Genomic DNA, 24097 nt, shown 5'->3' with positions numbered 1-24097 from the left:
GATAACTTGAACTGCTAAATCCATGATATTAAATGTTTCGTATACTAAACGTTAGCATGGGGCAAAACTTTATAAAGACAAAACAAATTCTAATGATTTTCTGATAATTACTTAATGAGTTGTTACTCTTAATCAGATTTTAGTGTATAATAAAAGTTTCATTACTGAAAAAAGTTAAAAAATGCGACGACTCTTGTTGACTGCCCGGACGATTTAGCTGCTGTGGGCGTATGTTTCGTTGCCTGGCAACCTATCTTTGTTCATGGCTGTACCATGATATAGATCATTTAATTTATTTATTGTGTTATATCTTCAAGAAAATCCCCAGAAGAATTCAATGCTAAATTACAAAAGATAGCCCAAGTAAAAGAAGATATAAAAATAGAACATAAAAAAGATTTAAGTACACCACCTACTATCAAAAGTCAAAAAGGAATGATATCATGGCCACCTAAGGTTGGTTGAAATATGAATTAAAATTCGTTTTTTATACTCCCACATTGAAATGTGGTCGTATATTGTTGTCGCTCCCGGCCGGCCGGTCCGGCGTCCACAAGCTCTATAGGCTAAATTTAATATCCGATTGACTTTAAATTTATACACATTGTTTAGGGTCATGAGACGAAGAAGCCTATTGATTTTCAGTGATTTTCGATAATTACTGTCTGAGTTATGGCCCTTGATCACTTCAAAAAATCTTGTGGACGCTCTAGAGGCTAAAGTTAATATCCGATTGACTTTAAATGTATACACAGTGTTTAAGGTCATGAGAAGAAGAAGCCTAGTGATTTTCAGCAATTTCCAATAATTACTACCAGAGTTATGGCCCTTGATCACTTTGAAAATTCTTGTGGACGCTCTAGAGGTCAAAGTTAATATCCGATTGACTTTAAATTTATATACTGTGTTGAAGACCATGAGACGAAGAAGCCTAGTGATTTTCAGCGATTTCCGATAATTTTTGCCAGAGTTATGGCCCTTAATATCCGATTGACTTTAAATTTATACTCAGTGTTTAAGATCTTGAGACGAACAAGTATATTGATTTTCAAGAATGTTGAATGCCCAGACGATATAGCTGCTGTGGGCGTGTGTTTCGTTGCCTGGCAACCTATCTTTTAATAAAACATGCATGTTTAAAAGTACCGATCCCAAGGTTGCCTGCCTAACTAAACTAATTCGTTTTTTCCGTCTTTTTCTGTCTCCCTTTAATTATAAAGACTTATTGAAATAATGTTAGTCCTATTTTATTTCAGAAGTTGGATGATATTATGAAATTAGATTTAATCAAGGACAAAACATCAACAGAAATTGAACAGGTAAATATTATGGGTTCTATTTCGGTAGCAATCAGGACCAATTGTCTAAAAAAATTGACAAGAAATAGATTTGTGGGTTTCCCGTAGACCAGGTGTATCTTAATTCTTGAAACCTAAAATACATGCTTAAATAATTGTTATTGTTCAGCATAAGCAGAAGATTAGAATTATCAAACCTTTCATTCCCAATTTTCATAATTGACATCATAATTCCAAAATGATTTATGACATCATACAAGTGTATGGCCATGTCCTGAAAATTGTGACTTTTTACTTTGATTGTTAAAACACAGACCATAAGAGGTTTGTAGCAACAGCACAAAAATAACAAGGTTGTTGCCATATTTCGACATGAGGGTAATAAGATTTTAGTTTGAATCATCTTTGTAAAAGAAATCTTTGTCAACATTTCACATACCTGTATTGCACTATTTTCAGATATGGGTTGAACATTTTGTTCAGAAAGATTGTGTGTTTGGAGTATTGAAGGTAGATAAATTCATATTTTTAACCCTTTAAATAGGCCTTCTGCCACGGGAATTTTTACTGTCTCTTCCCTTTCAAAGACCAAACTACTTTGAGGAAAGTGTTTCAATTGGAAAAAGTGAAAGCAAGTGTAATTTGTTCAGATTTGTGATCTTGAGAAATGAGAAACTTGCGCAATGTGAAAATTATTTAATCAATAAAATATATACAGAGGTTTACAGGCACATTCAAAACTGGTGAAGGCGACAAATTTGACTCTTATGTTTTCAGTTTGTCCCACCTATGAATTTAATAATATGTTCAGGAAGCCAACACAATAACCAAATGATAAATGACAAACAATAGACAGACCTAGGGAGTCAGTTCCCACTCATGTCTGCAGATTGTCAGTACATTTTTATGCGGTTGGTTTGGTATTTCAATTGAATTTATGCCTTTATCTTAATAGGGTTGGTTTGATTTTTCAATTTATGCTTTTATCTTTTATCAACAGGAGCCCTATTTAAAATTTAATGAATTGATAGAAAAATCTAAAAAGTACCCTAATGTAAGTACATTTATAAGGGATGTCGGTTTCTAGAAAAAGATCTTTGTAGATGTACATATTGGTATATCCATATACCACAGTAATCCTGCATAATTAACATGTGATCTAGAAAGATCTAAAATGGAAAAATGTGGGCTATACATGTATTTCTTTAACAGAACATTAAAAGAATATACAGTGGATTTTCACCCGTTATAGAAATTAGTATATTGAGCTGTATCATTATTAAAACATAAATGTAGCCGACATTTTATTTCAGTTTATTTATCCTCTGCCAAAACAAGATGGTTATGAATTTTATTTATCAGAATTTAAAGGAACTGAAGTGTATTTCACATCATTAATACAATATCAGGTACATTTCTCTATAACCATATATATATATATATAGCCTGGTGAACATGTAAGACATGAATTTCTCAATTTGATAAACAAAATACATAAACAAAGGTTGGATTTTCATGGTAAAATATTTAGATACCTATATGTACATATTTCATTGAATGTGGTCCATTACGATAAATTTACTTGGTTTATTATCTATTTTAGAGACATACAGAAAATGCTCCACCATGTCTCTCTCTGGCCCACTTTACAGAATTTCAGGTTGATAAAGGTATGTTATATACTTGGGCACACATAGTGCGGGAACATACTACCAAAAAAAACCCAAGCCAACAGTGAGGCTGATGTCCCCCGCCGAAATCCCAAAATAAATAGATGACACATATTATTTAATCGCACATTTATTTTTTTCAAAAGTATCGATCAATCAAACTATACACTAAGTTACATCACTCTCTATAAGATAGAATCAAGATTATCTTGTCCCAAAGCTTCGACCAATGAAATTGATTAGCTCTGCTTAGCTTCAGCTTGAAATGTTAATCATTGAACTCAGTCAAGACATTCACCTAATGAACATCTATATCAAGTTTAAACATTCTACATCAATTAAAAGCAGAGTTTTTATGTTCCAAAGTCTTGACCAATCAAATTGCTAATCGCTCCTTAGCCTAAGCAGAAAATTCTCACCATCGAACTTAGTCAAGGTAATGATAATGAATCTATATTCTGAGTTTCATCAATTTCACTTCATTATAACGTGAGTTATCGTGCCCCAAAGCAACAACCATTCAGTTTGCGTATCTCTGCATACCGTAAGCAGACAATGTTCATCACTGAACTCCATCAAGGCATTCACCTAATCAACGCCTACACCAAGTTTGAACATTCTCTCTCAATTAGAAGGAGAGTTATTGTGTTCCAAAGTCTCGACCAATCAAATTATTTATCGCTCTGCTTACCCTCAGCAGAAAATGTTCATTATCCAACTTAGTCATGGTATTGATGTAATAAAGCTATACACAAAGTGCCCTCATTTTCACTTAATTAGAACTAAAGTTATCGTGTCCCAAAGCATCAACCAATCAAATTGCTTATCTCTGCTTACCCTAAGCAGAAAATTCTCATCTTCGAACTCCATCAAGGCATTCACCCAATCAACGCCTATACCAAGTTTAAACATTCTACCTCAATTTAAAGGAGTTATTGTGTTCCAAAGTCTTGACCAATCAATTTGCTTATCTCTGCTTACCCTAAGCAGAAAATGCTCTTCTTCGAACTCCATCAAGGCATTGACCTAATAAACACCTACACCAAGTTTGAACATTCTAGCTCAATTAGGAGAGTTATCGTGTTCCAAAGTCTCGGCCAACCAAATTGCTTATCGCTCTGCTTACCCCGAGCAGAAAATGCTCTTTATCAAACTTAGTCAAGGTATTGATGTAATGAAACTATACACCAAGTTTCATCACTCTCACTTAATTAGAACTAAAGTTATCGTGTCCAAAAGCATCAACCAATCAAATTGCTTATCTCTGCTTACCCTATGCAGAAAATGCTCATCTTCGAACTCCATAAAGGCATTGACCTAATAAACACCTACACCAAGTTTGAACATTCTAGCTCAATTAGAAAGAGAGTTATTGTGTCCCAAAAAGTGTGATGGACGGACGGACGGAAATATGTCACCGTCTGTGATATAAGCATTAGTATTGTACAGTCTTTCAGAACAGCTTTTACTGATTATTGACAGTTTTGACAGTCAGTGTAAGAATAGTAAAAATATTTCACAGACTCTTTTAAAAAGTTGTTGACTTTAATACTGGTGCTCATTCTATAATAGGGGGGGGGGGGGAGGATGACTGAATGGTTAGCACGTGCACGCTGTACCATAAAGTCTGTCATTGAGTCAACTGGCGTGGTTTCGATTCCTCGGTTGTATGTGACAAGGAGTAGGGTCATCTGTCCAACCTCGTGGGTTTTCTCTGGATCCTCCCACAGCTAAAGACCCCTACGAGCAAGCAAATTATTGAAATAAAATTAAACCATGTTAGTCCCAAAATGACCTAGTTTGTGTCGAGTGGACGTTAATCCTCATTTCTCTCTGCCTCTCATTCTATAATAACGCCAAGTTGTTTTTTTTTACATCTATTGAAGTTGTATCCGGAGGAGAGCAGACCACAGAATATCTTACATAACCAAGGCCTTTAATCAAGTTGAATGAGGCCATTTTGCTTATTGTTGGTATGCTGCCTCATGAAATCACTGTTCTGTTTGAATTTTATGAATCTGAAATGTGTTTTATTGTAGAAATTGTTTGAATATTGTAGGTATTGTATTGATGGCTGGAGTTTATGATGATCAAGTTTTGGTAAGTTGTCACTAAATATATAGTTTCTAAACATAATATCTGATCATAAGATTTGACAATTTTTTGTATACTCACAGATGCTTTTCACACAAAAAAAATGCTTATATTTGATTCCAAGGTAATAAACTAAATTTTCTTCTAATTATTGTGTCTGTAGATATAGGAACTTGAATGAAATTTTTTTTTTCTTTTTAAATATTTTCTGTTATAGTATATTGCTAAATTGGTTAGACTTGGAGCTTGTGTTAATTCTTTGTTTCAGAGTAAAAAAGAAGCATTAAATCTGGTGCGTCAAATGAGTCAGTATTATGGAAACCGTTCTCCTGAACACTTTCGTTTTGTTCAATTATTTAATGAGAAACCAGAAGAATTTGACTATTTAAAATTAATTAGTGAATATAAAATGATGCAAACAATGGTAGAATCAGAATTACCTGTCTAATGATGCAATCCATACAGATTATGAATATTATTGATGTGAACGCATTAAAATAGTACAGCAAAACTAAATGAAATAAAACTGGGAAATTGATTTTTAATCAAGTAGAAAAATAACCAGTTTTTGATGTGTTTTATTATGCATTGGTGGGGAATCCACATTTTCATATACATGTAGGCAGTTTATAAATAAAACACACTCTCTTTTCCTTCAGAATTTTGTTTACAATTTCAACAAAGAATAGATTTCAATTATAAGCTTTCCTTCGCCCATGATGATAAATCACAGGAAAACAAAAAAGTCACTTCAGTTGATACAGAAAAGTTCATCACTGAATCATACTGTTGACAGAATCCAAAGCATTAGTTTTATGATCAGCAGGATTAGCTCTAGCTTCGTATGTACAAATAGTAACTTCATGTCGGCGAGCCTGAAATGCAATTAAGACAGAAGTTACTGTATTAAACCTATAACATAACTCATCAGTGACTGCAACAAACTTATAACTCATAAGTTACTGTAACAAACCCATATCTCATCAGTTACTGTTGATACTGTAATAAACCTATAACTCATCAGTTCCTATAACAAAACCTATTTAATATTCAATCAACTTTATTACACAGTGTTTACGGTCATGAGACGAAGAATCCTATTGATTTTCAACGATTTCCGACCATTACTACCAGAGTTATGGCCCTTGATCACTTTGAAAAATCTTGTGGATGCTCTAGAGGCTAAAATTAATACTCAATCGACTTTATTACACAGTGTTTAAGGTCATGAGATGAAGAATCCTATTGATTTTCAACAATTTCCGACCATTATTGCCCGAGTTATGGCCCTTGATGACTTTGAAAAGTTTTCTGGACACAGGACGAACGAGTATATTGATTTTCAATGATTTTTGATGTATACTAATGATTATCTGATAATTACTTCATGAGTTGTTGCTCTTAATCAGATTTTAGTGTAATTATTATAAATGTTTCATTACCGACAAAAGAATAAATATGTGACAACTCTTGTTGACTGTCTGAACGATTTAGCTGCTGTGGGCGTATGTTTAGCTGTCTGGCAACCTATCTTTTCTACAGTGATAACAGATGCCAATTGTAAGAATAAGATTTAAAAATATTGAATAAATTATACCTCTGTAAAGTCTCCTTTCAGTCCAATGTAGTACACACTGGTTAGGTCCTCCCCAAAGTTACTTGGGAAATGAATAGATAAATGTTCTACTTGGTTAAATCTGGCAGCCCTGAAAGTGTACATACAGTATAGGTAGTTATTATAAAATCAATTTCATTAATCATCCCACAGTTTTATTGCTTCACAAAAAATCTGAAAAAAACCTTTTACATACCATGTACTTAATTTGTTCACACACAATTTCAAATGTGCCAACTCGTATTGAAACGATAGCAGAACAAAAGTTCATCTTTACTAGTTTGATTACTTATGCATATTATTAACTGAAACGGATTAATGTGAAAGAAGAATACAATCGCTAGAAAGGATATACACGAAATAATAAAGAATACATTCGGTATTGCTTAAAATAATGAGTAGGCTTTCTGCCTTACTTTATATAAATCACAGGGATGCAATGTGCTACTTCTGATCATCCAAGGCCAACCCTGCTCTTAACACTTTGGGCGTACTCGATTGAACGTTCCGGAATTGAATTATCTCAATCCCAAAAATGGTGGCAATCGAGTGAAAATGGGTACTTCGGGCTACAACGCATGCGTCGACTGGATATATAAATATCTCATCCAACCATGCAGCCGAAACCTGTTCGTCGTGTTTAATTACGTCACAATTCTACTCACACCACCTCCGTCGTCGGGACTGACAGAACTGAATTCCGTGTTACTCGATTGCAATTCTGTCAATTCTGCACGTTCTGGACTGTGAATCGAGCATCCCCTTTAACACGGTAAAGGGGGATAACTCCAGAACTGAAATGAAATGCTGAATTTTGATCAAAATCGGATCAAAATTGTGACCTCTACAGGGTCCACAACCTTGATATACCAGATGTTATACACTATTTGCGTACAAGGGGCGGCCATTTTGTCCGGCAGTTTTGGTCCGATCTTCACGAAATTCGAGCTCCACCATCCTTAGGGTGTAACGGTTATATATTGAAACGTTTTTTTAAATCAGATAAAAATTATGACCTCTACAGGGTCCACAAGCTAAAAGCTAAAACGTGATTTTTTGTACAATCAGGGGCCATAATCCATGAAGTTACGGTCCGATACATGCCAATATCAAAAGGAACCGAGATCTTAGGGAGATAAAATTATATTTCAATTTTCGTTGAAATTGGATAAAAATTGTGATCTGTAGAGTGTCCACAAACAAGGACGGACAGGGGCAACGACAATATACGTCCACATGAAAACAGTATTGTTTGCAGTGTAGCCGTTTTTGATAGCCTTGTTTGTCACGCATTCAGTTTTTCTGCAATATTTCGCTATGCACTGGTTAATTGGCCGTAATGAATTTTGTGAATCATGACGTAACGTTATGTAAACAAAATTGGAACTTTGTTTAAACCCGAATGATATTGTTACGCAGTTATATATTGGTTGTTAATCGGACTATTGACCAGTCATAATTTGGAACAGAAAATTGCTTTCATTATGGCAGTGTTGAGTGGGATTAGGTCTAATCAAAAAAAAAAATATATGTTTACATCCCAAAGACCTCATTTCCTTTCGATACTGGTGCATATCGGACCTCAACTTTCTGGACCATGGTTCCTGATTGTTCGAAAAATTGTGTTTTTATCTTGTTCTCTGTCCATCTCTTTCAAAATATGGGCATATCTTGCATGGCAACCATTTGTTGGACTTGTGCTCCTTTTAGAGATTCAATTTTCACAATATTGTAGTTTGCAAGGGATTAAAATATATCAATTGATGATCAGAGAATTTAATAAATGGTACTAAACATATGTTAAAACATACTTTGTTGGATATTCAATAACTCCTTCGGGATCTGGAAAAATTTCAAATTCTTGTTCAGCTTCTGCACTTACATCATCAAAGGTCATTTTAGGGCGATTTTTAAATCTATACCACAGAAAAAAGAAAGAGTTCAAGGACTTAAATGGAATGAAAATGGTCAATTTGTTAAAAAATATTTCTATTTTATCTTGTGTAGATGGTATGTACTCAAAATGTCTGCAAAATAATGCATGAATACTGCACAACAAAATGCAGATCAATAAACACAGCAACGAAAGCATACCTAAGTGTATATGTAACATTGAAATGGAAAGTGAAAAAATAAACCAAAAAAATAAACGGGCTATTAAATCAGATATTTACTGAGAAGTATTTCTGAATGTAATATGTTACCAAACACGTATATCGGTATACAAATATAATAAAGTATACTTACAATCTCATCTTATTGGGATGAAAACCACCTGGTCCACCTATTACTATTATACCTTTTAATTTCACATTTCCAGTAAACCTGGGAGGAAAATAAAAATTAAGAATGCAAGTAAGAACAGTCATGTTTATTTCATGGTATTATTTGGCATTCCACACAGCTGCAATTTCTGTTACTACCCCTTTAATAACATTTATTTAAGCCCATAGGTCATTTAAGCAGCAATTTTTTGCTACAAGGAATTTTTATTTACTACACAATAATAATGTTACTTTAACAAACAATATAATCCTTTGAGATTTATTGAAACATTCAATACATATATAGTATATAACTTTTTATACGTCCACATTGTCGTCGCTCCTGTCCGACCGGATGTCTGTCCACAATTGTTTGTCGAAGCTCTACAGGTCACAATTCTTATCCGATATAGGTTTATCCCCAAAAGATCTTGGTTGCTTTTGATATTGGCGTGTATCGGAGCGAAACTTCATGGATTATGGCCCCTGATTGTGTTATGTGGGTTTAATCCCACTGGGGGTGTCACTATTTCTCAATCTTTAACTCTCAATAAAGAAAACACCATTTAATGATCCACATGTTTATTCTTCCCCAAGGGCAGATCATTCATACAAAGTAGAAACATCAATAAGTCTTTTTATAAATCAAAGGCAAAGACAGTTAAAGGGAAGTAACTCTTCCAAGCTTAACTACGATTCAGACCACAATTAACTACTTATGTAACTAGCCTTATCACTATATAACATCCCTCCCTCCTAAGTCAAAAACACAGTTTTTGGAAAAACTAGTTTGACAATACATATCATCTATGTTTGTATAAGTGCTTAAAAATACTAATGTGTAACATATATTACAAGGCATGAAACTTTGAACAAATCAAAGACATCATAAAAAAATGAGTAAACAAATCAGAATAGGTTTATTCAAATGCTCCAAAACCCCCAAAAGCATGTAGTATATATTACCAAGAATAGATTGCTCTGAAATATGCTGTATAGGTGGGTCTATGAATAAACAAGATTCAGAGATGTTAAAAAAACACTTATGTTATAATCCTCAAATGAATGTAAAACAATAATTATTACAACAAGGTTTGATATTTCTTTAGGCTACCAGTTACTTGTAGTTTATTATCATTGATAAGTCCATTGGCTACATTAAACAAAACAGGAGATGAGATAACTGGTATCCAGGAAGAAGTTTGACCTTTCTTGACATTAGAGGTATTTATCAAAACTTGCAATGAACCACATTTGAACCTAGCTTTATGCAGTTCCATAGAAGACACATTAGACATTTCCTGTAACATCTTACATTGTTCTGATAACTGATAGTGTGATAACTTATCTACATAAGCAATATTATGATTATTTGTACTATTTGGGAGATAATGACAAATATTAATAGGATTTGTAGACCTATTAGAAACAATATTACTCTCATCAAATCTAGGTAAGATAACATCACATTCATCCGTAATGAAACATTGATTAGTTTCAGTTAAGACATTAAGATTGTCATTGTTAGGAATATTACCTAACTCTTTTTGAAGTTGATCAATGTGGGTAATTTTTGTCTCAAAACATGGTTTTAACCGATTAATCGAATAGACGTCCTGTAGGACCTTACCATCCAATGTAGAGAGAACGTAATGGGTTCGAGCAAGAATTTGATGCACACCAATCAGCTTTGATTTTACGTGAATGTGAAGTACGGTTTGAGTACATAAACTAACTGGCCTTATCTGTAAATAGGATTCTTACTGAGGGTGTGTGCAATACTGATATTCTGAGATTCCTGTTGACATCTTTGTAATTCAAGCATAGTCTTAGAAATATGATCAAACTTGTCCTTTAAATGGGAAACATACTCGGAATATGAACGACAAACTCTATCGAATTGTCAACGAAGATGGGTAAGGTTTTTGGGCTTCTTACCAAATACCAACTCGTAAGGGCAAAAGTCACCTAACTGTGGTGAAACAAAAGAATTGTAAGCATAGCAACAGGGAGACACATATCTGACCCAATCAGTTCCATACTGATTTAAGTTAACCTTGAGAAAATCAGAGATTGATATAAGGTGGCGTTCTGCCAGAAGACTACCATGATTTGCAACACTAATTACTTTTTGACTAATACCAAGTGTTGTACAAAGAGAGGTAACCAATTTTCCGATGAAACTTGCAGCTATATCTGTTACTATGACAGATGGGGGACCAAAGAGACAGACTACTTTCTGGATTAAAGCTTCACACACTGTTTCGGCGTCAACTGACTTAGTTGGGACGCAAATGATGAAGCGAGTAATCTCATCACAGATAACTAGAAGATGCTTAAAACCAGAGATGGATGCGGGCATGCTTTTGAAATCAATACTAAGTTTGTCAAATCATTGTATTCTTCAGGTATCCTAGGATGAAATGTTCTGGTTTTATCTGTCTTGGATTTGAATTTCTGGCTAGTAGAACATGTATTAATGTACTGTGCGATCCTCTGAAACATGTTGGGAAAGTAGAAGAGCTTTCTCATAGTCAAATAAGTCCGAACTATTCCCTGATGATTACACAACTGACTATCATGATACTGATGTATCAAATTTGTGCACATTGACTCAGGAATACAAGTTGAAGAGTAAAGCGATCATCCTTGGGTAGGAGAAGACGGAATAAAATATGCTCTGCTAAAATGTACTCTTCTGCTTGAAGTTTGAGACGTTTCGCAGCTTTTCGATCACTGGGCAATATATTGTGAGACAAATAATCATAGATAGGCTTAAATTGGGGAGAAGATGCTTGTTCAAGCCGAAGCTTATTCTGATCGAATGTCAAATTATAGTCTCTGATGATTTTACGCTTAATAACATTGTACAACTTATCCAATTCAGCTTGTTTTGGGAAATGATTAGTGACCAGCCGTTCACAATTATGGATGAGGGGTTTGGGAGGAATACAGAGATCAATGGGAGTATCACCATCTATAACAATATCTACTGATTTATCGACCAGACGAGATTCAGGTATAGAATCATTAGAGGAAGATACTTGTGTGTCGGCGAGAACTGGTGGTGGTTTAGGTGGGACAGCATTCTGGCTTGGTTGGCGTATATAGGGAAGGGGAATGGAAGAGTTCTGTTGAGATTTTGACTGGTGAGTTCTAGAATTCCTTGACTGTGAAGAGATATTATTGGAAGACACAATGGGAGAAGGGATTTCAGTTGAAGTACTAGAAGTTGGTTGACTAACTGTAGTAGTGCGTGTGGAAGGTTTGGGGAAGAGTTCGGGAATGGCAATTTGCTTCTGTTTTGCATATTGACGTGTAACCGGGCGACTTGCTGACTGAGTAACAGGAAATGCGAGCTCAGAAAAGGTAAAAGCAGTGGGCACAACTTGATCAATTTCATCATCTGTATCAGTTGAACTCCTTGATAAGAAATCTGCTAAGACTAATTCAGTTCCCTTTTTATAGAAGATTTTGAATGAATATTGGGATAGTTTGACAATTAACTTAGTGAGACGTTGAGAACAAGGCTCTTTCTTGGAGTACAGAAGTTGAACTATTGCAGAGTGGTCAACATAAGCAGTAACTCAACTCCTTTGAGTAAGTACTGGAAATTTGTGATGTTTATGAGAAGACCAAACATTTCCAACTCGGTAACACTGTAATTCTTACATGCCGGAGGTAACTTCTTAGAATAATAACCCAATATGCGCTCCTTGCCATTTATGATTTGTGTAATGTACGATCCAGTAGCTGATCGAGATGTATCGCTATAGAGACTCAAGGGACCATTTGCAGTTGGGAGGTACAAAACAGGTGGGTTAGTAAGAAGATATTTTACATCTTGAAAAGCCTTTTCATGTTCTTCGGTCCATGAAAATTTAGATCTCTTGGAAGAAATCTGATGAAAGGGCTGCATAACTTCTTGTAGCCTTGGCAGAAAGTTTGAGACATAGTTAACGGCTCCTATAAACCTACGAACTTCTTTACTAGACTTAGGACGAACAAGATGTTGAATTGCCTGGCAACGATTTGCCAATGGTTGGAGGGTAACAAGTCCTTCGTTATTAATCTTAATTAAATGACCCATGTGCTTGAAAGACAGCCTTTAAGTGACTACTGTGTGACTGGACATCCTTACTAAATACAATGATATCGTCGTGATGAGCAATACAGTAATGACGGCTGTCAGGTACTTGAGAGAGAATCCTATCAATTTCGGCTTGAAAAATAGCAGGGGATACACTTAAGCCATGTGTTAAGCGTTTGAAGTAAAAGTGGCGACCTCCGTAATAGGACGATATACCCGTGTATTGTTGAGCATTCTGGGAAAGGGGCATAGAAAAGAAAGCAGACTTAAGGTCAAGGCAGCTGATAACTGTGGGTTTAGCATGACCAATTCTTTGCAAGGTAGATGATAATAAAGGGAATGGATGGTTATACCTCTTAATGCGCTTATTTAAGTGACGAAAGTCAACTACAACACGTTTATCTGTAGTTCCCTTTTTAGGGAGAATTAAAACAGGAGAGGTGTACGATTGGTGACCCTCGGCGATGATACCCAATTTTACTAATTTATTAAGTTCAGCATCGATAACCTCTTTATCAGATTCAGTGGTATGATATGGATGAATATAAAATGAACGAGAGTCATTAACATTAATGTCAACTTCAATGTTAGAACAATGGCCAATCTCACCATAAAGACTGAATGCTTCTCTGCTTTGGGATAGTTGACTATGAAAATCTTTCTTCTCATTAGGTGACAAAATAGAATTATCATACAAGTTAATTTGCTGTTGTAAAATCTCATCTTCTGATAACTGCAATAAAGGATCACCCTTCTTAAGATGGGAATATTGTTCTGCACGTTGAACAAAATCTGACGAATCACACACAAAAACAGTACCTGTGTTGAAATAGAACAAAGGATGAGATTGCCTAAGGTGAAGAGTTTTACTACCAGGCTTTGATATGGGAACAACAGTTCTGTTACGCTGTAAAGTAGCGAGTATAAATGATGAACATTTGTTATCTGATCTCTTCTGTAGGAGGACCTCACGATTCCTATATAGACCTGGGACATGACCATATAAGGCAACATAGCGTGTATGACCTGGCTTAATGTACACATTGTGTGTTGGGAAAAAGTTGACTCTTTTAGGCTTACACCGAAATACATTATCCTCAAAATGTAAGGAACCTTGTAACTCTGATAAGGTATCCTGACCAAAAATAAGATCAATGCCCACTAAATTTGGGGCAATATAAACCTTTAAACGAAACGAATAACCTGGAATAAAGACTTGTATAAACATGAAAGTTGAACAACTTAACATTTGACCATTACCCATACGAAATTCCAAACATTTTTCTAACTTATGTACGGGTAAACTTGACAAATAAGGAGAAGAATTAACAACGGATTGTGAAATAAGTGATTTAGAAGCACCACTATCAAATAAAATAAGGACAGATTTTCTATCTGATAAACTACCCTTACAGTAATTAAAGGGACTTAACTGAAGAATGACATCCAAGTTAATGTCCTTTGAAACATGTGTGGCTAGATGATTGAGTTGGGGGAATATTTGTGGAGCATTATTATCAAATATTCCCCTATTCAAAAATCCTTGCGAGAACTATGTGTGCGTTGATCTGAGCGTTTTGGCCTAGATGATCCACCAGGTTGTCGAAAACCCTGTCTGTCAACAGCAGAAGGCTGCGACTGAAAATCTGACGTATAAGGTGACTGATAACTAGTAGGGTTGAAAGAGTGTGACAAATGTCTACGCCTACTCATAAGATCATCTTGCCGAGCAAAACAGGATCTCCATGTTTGACTAGATGATTGAGTTGGGGGAATATTTGTGGAGCATTATTATCAAATATTCCCCTATTCAAAAATCCTTGCGAGAACTATGTGTGCGTTGATCTGAGCGTTTTGGCCTAGATGATCCACCAGGTTGTCGAAAACCCTGTCTGTCAACAGCAGAAGGCTGCGACTGAAAATCTGACGTATAAGGTGACTGATAACTAGTAGGGTTAAAAGAGTGTGACAAATGTCTACGCCTACTCATAAGATCATCTTGCCGAGCAAAACAGGATCTCCATGTGTGACCCGGATTGAGGCAATAATCGCAAAATATAACACGCCTCGACTGACGTATATCTCTAAAGGGTGGCTGTGAATTGCCCAACCTAGAATTTGAGGGACTTTTAGGTCGTTGAACTTGGAAAGGTGAATGAGATGTGTCTCTGCTGGAATCAGAATGTGCTGGGGTTCTCCTTTGGGGACTATGGGAATTCTGGGATTGCAATCGTAAACTGGACAAATTCTCAGACAAATTAAAGGAAACCTCTTTAACAGCAGTAGTTGGTGATGAATTACTACCCACATCAAAATAGCGTTGAGCTTGAACCGCAAGTGCTTGTGCAGTTGTGTCATCTGAACTTGCCATAATAACAGCCTGTTTACAGTTGGTTGGTAAAATAGATATAAATTTATCCCTAACTTGTGACAAATTATAACCTAACTGATTGGCTAATTTCTTGATTTTATCTAAATTGTCACTAGGTGACAATGAACAATCATATTGAATATTGGAATATTGGCTATACAATCCAAGTTTAGTTTTAGTTGAGGAATACTTGTCAATGAACTGGTCTTTCAAACTAGCGTAAGAATCAAATTCAATGTCCTCTATCCAAATACGAGCCTTGCCCTTGAGCGATTGCTTAAACAGTTGTGATATGTGCTCAAATTCTTCATCGTCAATAGCAATATCTTGATGGTTGAGGTAATCCTCAAAGCTAAGAATGTGGGCTCTTGCAGTATCCCTATCAATAACAGACCCATCGAACCGATCAATCATTTTCTCCATTGCAGATAATAAGAAGAGAAATATTAGGCCAAACAATAACATTTAAAGTTACGGTACCTAGGACTTTACACACACTGACACTGATCAATTTCTGGTAATAAAAGAATAGGCCTACACATAAATCATAAAACTTAAACCTGAAAAGAAATTTTGAATAGTAACATGCAATTGATTCCTACAAGAAAACAAATATTACATATCAAGAAGTTGACAATATAATTTTGTACAAATTGACTAAATATTACTTAACAGTTCTGTAAATTAAATTAATAGTTTTATAAAACACAGAATATAAAACTAATGTTGTTATAAAAGCTAAAATGGATGAAAATGTCACTGCACTCCTTTCGAAACAGCACATGTAACAGGAATCGCTAGAGAGTTGAAAATGAATCAAATCTCACTGGACACAGCACACATTCAATGATTTTAAAAACTGGAAGTTGAAATTGTTCAGCTTGTAAATAAGATCTGATCTGAGCTCATCTACACAAAAGTTTGTAATCATTTTCATTCGTCATCATTCATATTACTGCATCTTTGCTTTAATGTTTATTCATCATCATATTACTGCATGACAGGCTAAATTAGGTCTAACTGATTCTTGGCAGTGTTCATGTCTAGATCTAGGCTAATAATTGAATGAAGTGGAATACTACAAACGAACTAGGCCTATGATGAATTAGGATACCTCACCAAAATTTCACAATGAAACTGATAAAAATGTTCTTGAACAAAGTCAAACTGCAACCACAAATAGGCACAATAATTGTCTTTTCACACAATGACAATGCGAATATTCACAGTGATAGGCCTAAGCAGCCTGAAGAGTTAAAGCTGGGCTTGACTCAAACCAGGCGAGTTTGGCTGGCTCAAAATAAAAATCAAATCCAATTCAATCGAAGAAAAGTCATGCCATCCACTCAAATTCAATGACTATAAAGTTACTTCAGGGAAAGATCTGGCGTCTCCACCATGTTATGTGGGTTTAATCCCACTGGGGGTGTCACTATTTCTCAATCTTTAACTCTCAATAAAGAAAACACCAATCAATGATCCACATGTTTATTCTTCCCCAAGGGCAGATCATTCATACAAAGTAGAAACATCATTAAGTCTTTTTATAAATCAAAGGCAAAGACAGTTAAAGGGAAGTAACTCTTCCAAGCTTAACTAAGATTCAGACCACAATTAACTACTTATGTAACTAGCCTTATCACTATATAACAATTGTACAAAAAAAAAGGTTTTTAGATTATGGACTCTATAGAGGCCACAATTTTAAACCGATTTTGATGAAACTTGAAATGCATGTTTATAACCGACAGATCTTGGTTCCTTTCAATATTTGCACATATCAGATCGTAACTTCCTGAATAATTTATGGCCCCTGATTTTACGAAAAATAAGTCTCATTTATAACGTCATAGGTGCCCCACCCCGCTTAATGCAATAATTTTTGTTTAGTTTATAAATCATTGTGTAAACAAGCCAACAGTGAGGCTGATGTTCCCCAGCCGAAATCTCATAAAAAAAAATAGATGACACATATTAATTAATTGCACTTTATCTTTTTCAAAAGTACCAAGCAATCAAACTGATTATCAACTATACACTAAGTTTCATCACTCTCTATGAGATAGTATCAAAGTCAAAGAAACTGCTTGGCTCTGCTTAGCTTTAGCGGGAAATGTTAATCATTGAACTCAGTCAAGACATTCACTTAATGAACATCAACATCAAGTTTAAACATTCTACCTCAATTAATAGCAGAGTTGTTATGTTCCAAAATCTTAACCAATCAAATTGCTTATCGCTCCTTAGCCTAAGCAGAAAATTCTCATCAAACTTAGTTGAGGTAATGATATAATGAATCTATACTCGGAGTTTTATAGCTCTCACTTAATTATGATCAAAGTTATCGTGCTCCAAAGCAACAACTAATCAAATTGCTTATCTGTGCTTACCCTAAGCAGAAAATGCTCATCTTTGAACTTAATCAAGGCATCAACCTAATAAACACTTACACCAAGTTGGAACATTCTAGCTCAATTAGAAGGAGAGTTATTGTGTCCCAAAGTCTCGACCAATCAAAATGTTTAGCGCTCTGCTTACCTTACCCTGAGCAGAAAATGTTCAATATCAAACTTAGTCAAGGTATTGATGTAATGAAACTATACACCAAGTTTCATCACTCTCACTTAATCAGAACTAAAGTTATTGTGTCCCAAAGCATCAACCAATCCAATTGCTTATCTCTGCGTACTTTAAGCAGAAAATGCCCATCTTCGAACACCATCAAGGCATCAACCTGCACATTCTAGCTCAATTAGAAGGAGAGTTATTGTATCCCAAAAAGTGTGACAGACAGACTGATGGTCTGACGGACAGACAGTCAGTCCCCTGCTTTCTTCAAAAGGCGAGGGACAAAAAATAGTTGAATTTGGTGTAGTAACATTTTTATAATGTTTTTTGTTTACCCGGAAAATTAGTGAAAAGTTGCAGAAATCGACATACGAGATTTGGATGGCACATCGAAGATATAGGTACAACTTATTTCAATAAATCACTAGCCCGTAAGGGCCTTTAACAGTGGGAGGAAACTGGAGTACCTGGAGAAAACCCATGAGGTTAGGCACTTAATTGACTCAAAGACAGACTTTATGAGCTAAAGTGCACACATTAGACCATTCAGACACCCAACCACCTTCATTGTTGTAGAAGTAAGCCGACTGTTTAATTGCGTGAATAGTTCAGGTTGACAAATTTGAATACCCTTCTTTTATCAAAGGCCATAGCATATGACATATGACTCTTATATTTCCCGTTCACTGAAGAAATATTTCAGTTTTCAGATTTTTGGGGAGGTATAAATAACTTAATAATCCTTGAAATAACATATAACAAGTCAGTTCCAAAATCAAATTTTAATGTTAAAAATGAAATCTTACGGTATATTGAATAAGAGTTCTTCATCTACATCACTTTCCACAAACTGAAATATATAATTTATAAAATAACTTCTGATAAATATTGATAGCAATTTGCTAAACTGTCCATTTAGATGCCATAAAGTAAGAGACAAAAACGATTTAGCAAAGGGTTTCTCTTTAAACACATATTTTCTCTCATATTTTAGAAGAAATACTGTTAATGTTGAAAAAACGATTTAGCAAAGGGTTTCTCTTCAAACACATATTTTCTCTCATATTTTAGAAGAAATACTGTTAATGTTGTATAAATTTGCAGATATTGAAAATGTTACAATTAGCTACCCAAGAGAGGCCTTTATGTGAAGCACATTTAAGACCACTCAACCACCCTCTATCTGAAACAAACATAAACATATAAATTGCTCGCATTTTCACATTTTTCTTCGGCAGACTTTAAAAACCTTCTTAAAATCCAACTTAAAGTGTAGTTAAAGAAGCTAAATTGCTAACATTTGGGACCTAGAAATTGACACAAATGGGTCGCAAAGCAAAAAATAATGTAATGTAAATGTCTCAATCGAATGGCAATCTCTATCTAGCATCTGGTTAATCGATAGTATTTATTGCAAATGCTCTCCAGATAAGAATATGATGATGTCACCATTTAACATGACTTGTAGATTATGTCTAGCCGCATTCTTTGAATCCCTTGTTACAAATGACACAAAATGTTTATTTTGTCTTAAATATTGGATATCAGAAGCCCATCTTTTCCCGGTAAGATCACGACATCAATGTTGATTTAAATTGACAAATAATACATGTTTTCTGTGTCCAAGACTTTGGATGATATTGAGTTAGAGACTTAGCTACTTTAAAGCCATGTGAATTGATTAATTAAGTATGTGCAACAAAGATATATCATGGATATTAATAGTCTAAACAATAACATTTATTTTCTGTGCACATCCAAATTGGCTAACTTTGATAGGTAACCACTGTTACCATGACTTTAGTCTCTGATATGGAGCTATCATAAACTGGATTATTCAGTCTAGCCTAATACCTAATTGGGCTTAATAATACAGCGATGTGTTAAGGAATTTGATCAGTAGGAAGCCCAAGGTGGAGTGAAGTTTGTAGTGAGGTCTGGCTAGAATTTGATCAAATCAGAAGCTCTGGCAGATCGGAAACATTCTGCTCATTTATTAGGAACAGGATTAGAGTGGATCAGTTAGTCCAAAACAGCGGCAATGCTTCACACGATTGTTTGTTTGACTTTATTTTGATGAAGGTAGAATAAAAAAAATGTACCACCACACACCCACCCTGAATCCGGCGCTATTGCACTTTCGTACCTCTACCAGTTCCCGTGGTCGTAGGCACTTGAAATTTTCAGAGGATGTTAAGGGGGGCTAGCAATGACCACACACCAAATTTCAGCCTAATCGATAAATAACTTTTTATTTTACCGACCTTTTAATTTCTAACGAGAGAGAACTTCATCCGTTTGACGCCATTTGCTTTGTTTACTAATTAGACTTGAATAACAAGACACTAAGACGGAAACCGACTCGAATAACAAGACACTTAGACGGAAACCGACACACTGCACTAGCTGCCTAACACTGCAGTTCATAAAAATTAATATAATTTTCGTATACTTTAATTTTTGCGCGAAGCCACCATTTTCTATAAAATACTATTTGGTGTTGATCAGTGGATTGGCCTTTAGGTGTGAATATTGCCGTGACCTTGATTTTGACCTTGAGGCCAAACTTCCCATCCATATCGGGGCCTTTGCGTTTATGCTTGCCGTGGCCTTATTTCCTACTGTATTATCAAAGTTAATGTTCGAGGTGAAAGCAGAGATGACGTCCTTCAGAAAAGATAATTGGGTTAAAGTCGTAGGTCAAGGTCATGTTACAGAAAACTAAACTCAAACTTTTCAAAGTCATTTTTGGGACATTTGAACTTGACTTACGACCTTGACCCCGTAACCATTTTCGAAGGCTATCACATTGGCTTGAATCATGAACGTTTACCTTGGTCCTATCGCACACTGCTCGGTCAGAAAACGGTCAAACGCAGAGGGTCCGTGTCCGAAAGGAAGTCAATGGGCGTGGTCAATGTGAAAGGTCGTGGTGACCTCCAGTACTCACCGTTAACCATCCGTAACCTTGACTCTGACCTTGAGTCCAAACGTCCCATCCATCTAGGGCCCTTTGCGTTTATGCTTGCCGTGGCCTTATTTCTAACTGTATTATCAAAGTTAATGTTCGAGGTGAAAGCAGAGACGACGTCCTCCAGAAAAGATAATTGGGTCAAAGTCGTAGGTCAAGGTCATCTTACAGAAAACTAAACTCGGACTTTTCAAAGTCAGTTTTGGGACATTTGACCTTGACTTACGACCTTGACCTTGTAACCATTTTCGAAGGCTATCACCTTGACTTGAACCATCGACGTTTACTTTGGTCCTGTCGCACACTGTTCGGTCAGAAAAGGGTCAAACGCAAAGGGCCCGTGTCCGAAAGGAAGTCAATGGGCGTGGTCAATGTGAAAGGTCGTGGTGACCTCCACTAGTCACCTTTAACCATCTGTGACCTTGACTTTGACCTTGAGTCCAAACTTCCTATCCATCTCGGGCCCTTTTCGTTTATGCTTGCCGTGACCCTATTTCTTACTGTATTATCAAAGTTAATGCTTGAGGTGAAAGCAGAGACAACGTCCTTCAGAAAAGTTAAAAGGTCAAAGTCGTAGGTCAAGGTCATGTTACAGAAAACTGAACTCAAACTTTTCAAAGTCAGTTTTGGGACATTTGACCTTGACTTACGACCTTAAACCCGTAACCATTTTCGAAGGCTATCAACTTGGCTTGAATCATGGGCGTTTACCTTGGTCCTGTCGCACACTGCTCGATCAGAAAACGGTCAAACGCAGAGGGGCCCGTGCCCGAAAGGAAGTCAAGGGCGTGGTCAATGTGAAAGTTCGTGGTGACCTCCACTAGTCACCTTTAACCATCCGTGACCTCGACTTCGACCTTGAGTCCAAACTTCCCATCCATCTCGGGCCCTTTTCGTTTATGCTAGCGGTGACCCTATTTCTTACTGTATTATCAAAGTTAATGCTTGAGGTGAAAGCAGAGACAACGTCCTTCAGAAAAGATAAATGGGTCAAAGTCGTAGGTCAAGGTCATGTTACAGAAAACTGAACTCAAACTTTTCAAAGTCAGTTTTGGGACATTTGACCTTGACTTACGACCTTGATCCCATAACCATTTTCAAAGCCCATAATCTTGGCTTGAACCATCGACGTTTACCCTGGCCCTGTCGCACACTGCTCGGTCAGAAAACGGTCAAACGCAGAGGGGCCCGTGTCCGAAAGAACGTCAAAGGGCGTGGTCAATGTGAAAGTTCGTGGTGACCTCCACTAGTCACCTTTAACCATCCGTGACCTTGACTTCGACCTTGAGTTCAAACTTCCCATCAATCTCGGGCCCTTTTCGTTTATGCTTGCCGTGACCCTATTTCTTACTGTATTATCAAAGTTAATGCTTGAGGTGAAATCAAAGACAACGTCCCTCAGAAAAGATAATTGGGTCAAATTCGTAGGTCAAGGTCATGTTATAGAAAACTGAACTCAAACTTTTCAAGGTCAGTTTTGGGACATTTGACCTTGACTTACGAGCTTGACCCGTAACCATTTTCAAAGCCCATCATCTTGGCTTGAACCATCGACGTTTACCCTGGCCCTGTCCCAAAAATGAAATAAGGTCACGGCACGCATAAACGCAAAGGGTCCGAGATGGATGGGAAGTTCGGACTCTAGGTCAGGGTCAAGGTCACGGATGGTTAACGGTGACTAGTGGAGGTCACTACGACCTTTCACATTGACTACGCCCATTGACTTCCTTTCGGACACGGGCCCCTCTCCGTTTGACCCTTTTCTGACCGAGCAGTGTGTGACAGAACCAAGGTAAACGTCCATGATTCAAGCCATGGTGATAGCCTTCGAAAATGGTTACGGGGTCAAGGTCGTAAGTCAAGGTCAAATGTCCAAAAAATGACTTTGAAAAGTTTGAGTTTAGTTTTCTGTAACATGACCTTGACCTACGACTTTGACCCAATCATCTTTTCCGAAGGACGTCGTCTCTGCTTTCACCTCGAACATTAACTTTGAAAATACAGTAAGAAATAAGGCCACGGCAATCATAAACGCAAAGGCCCTGATATGGATGGGAAGTTAAGACTCAAGGTCACGGCAATATTCACACCTAAAGGCCAATCCACTGATCAACACCAAATAGTATTTTATAGAACATGGTGGCTTCGCGCAAAAATTAAAGTATACGAAAATTATATTAATTTTTATGAACTGCAGAGATAGGCAGCTAGTGCAGTGTGTCGGTTTCCGTCTTAGTGTCTTGTTATTCGAGTCTAAATAGTAAACAAAGCAAATGGCGTCAAACAGATAAAGTTCTCTCTCGTTAGAAATTAAAAGGTCGGTAAAATAAAAAGTTATTGATCGATTCGGCTGAAATTTGGTGTGTGGTCATTGCTAGTCCCCCGTAACATCCTCTAATAATTTCAAGTTCCTACGACCACAGGAACTGGTAGAGGTACGAAAGTGCAATAGCGCCCTGAATCCTCCCTATGTCACACGCTGATATCATATTAGGGCTAGAATAAAAAATCCTGCAATGGTATTGTTGTTGCCATGTTCAGTTGATCCAATTATAGTACCTTCTCTTTATCTAATCGTTGATCCCATGGTTTAAAAACTGTTTTTCCAGAACCATCCAAAGATTCATTCAGACATTCTACATTGAATGTGTCAATTTTTTTATACAAACTATATTCCGCTGCTCTCTCAGCGTCCGACACAGGGGGGTGTGAGTGACCTTTACCACAATCATGACTATGTCCATGTCCTGACATTGTTCTTTTATCCTGTTATTTTTTCTTTTTTGAAAAAAAAACTGATTTTATAGAAAACTTTTCCACCACGTGAGTTTGTTGTTTGTTGACATTTTACAATGACGTTTCTATCACCCAGTCTCAAAATTGCCACTTTCTTGGGATTATTAGGGGCGTCGAGACATCGTGGCCATCTTTAATGGACTGGCGATTCTCCCGGTATCCTTTGATGGTGAGGCTATCTTTTAAAAAGTAGGATAAGCCACAATACATCCGCTGTCCGCCTCAAGTTAATTTCTTTGGCTTGGTAAGGCTATGTTATAAGGAAACTGCCCTTACGCCTCCTGCTTCCTAACAGACTTTAACTCCGCCAACGCGGGTCGCAAGCCCGGGTGCAACAGCTTAAGTGCATGTATCAGTTCT

General features: G+C 36.4%; 2 protein-coding genes across 3 annotated transcripts in view; one reads left to right on the top strand and one right to left on the bottom strand.

Moving 5' to 3' along the window:
• LOC126817536 (ATP synthase mitochondrial F1 complex assembly factor 1) overlaps positions 1-5715 on the top strand; it is a 15344-nt gene extending 9629 nt beyond the window's left edge. For both annotated transcript variants that reach the window (XM_050544588.2, XM_050544589.2), the window contains 8 exons: positions 318-456; positions 1257-1319; positions 1758-1808; positions 2299-2352; positions 2612-2707; positions 2902-2968; positions 5028-5068; positions 5331-5715. In XM_050544588.2, coding sequence (XP_050400545.1) covers positions 318-456; positions 1257-1319; positions 1758-1808; positions 2299-2352; positions 2612-2707; positions 2902-2968; positions 5028-5068; positions 5331-5510 — 691 coding nt within the window. In that variant the 3' untranslated portion in view covers positions 5511-5715. The remainder of the gene's footprint in view (positions 1-317; positions 457-1256; positions 1320-1757; positions 1809-2298; positions 2353-2611; positions 2708-2901; positions 2969-5027; positions 5069-5330) is intronic.
• On the bottom strand, positions 5625-24097 carry LOC126817540 (PITH domain-containing protein 1). Its single transcript, XM_050544596.2, has 6 exons — positions 23501-24097; positions 18777-18820; positions 8925-9002; positions 8489-8593; positions 6660-6768; positions 5625-5937 (listed from the first exon to the last, which is right to left on the bottom strand). Exons 1-6 carry the CDS (start codon positions 23693-23695, stop codon positions 5836-5838), a joined length of 633 nt encoding a protein of 210 aa, XP_050400553.1. The 5' UTR covers positions 23696-24097; the 3' UTR covers positions 5625-5835.

Source organism: Patella vulgata, chromosome 4 (genome assembly GCF_932274485.2).
Source record: "Patella vulgata chromosome 4, xgPatVulg1.2, whole genome shotgun sequence".
NCBI classification, from domain to species: domain Eukaryota; kingdom Metazoa; phylum Mollusca; class Gastropoda; family Patellidae; genus Patella; species Patella vulgata.
The sequence above is the reverse complement of the archived record's forward strand: the minus strand, read 5'-3'. Positions and strand labels throughout refer to the sequence as shown.

Bases quoted from the DNA above. Each gene is read 5' to 3' on its own strand.
- LOC126817540 (XM_050544596.2), bottom strand. From the start codon at position 23,695: ATGTCAGGACATGGACATAGTCATGATTGTGGTAAAGGTCACTCACAC. The intron at 9,003-18,776 runs GTAAGATTTCAT...TTTTCCTCCCAG, and splicing joins GAACTCTTATTCAATATACC to GTTTACTGGAAATGTGAAAT. The intron at 6,769-8,488 runs GTATGTTTTAAC...GTACACTTTCAG, and splicing joins GTTATTGAATATCCAACAAA to GGCTGCCAGATTTAACCAAG.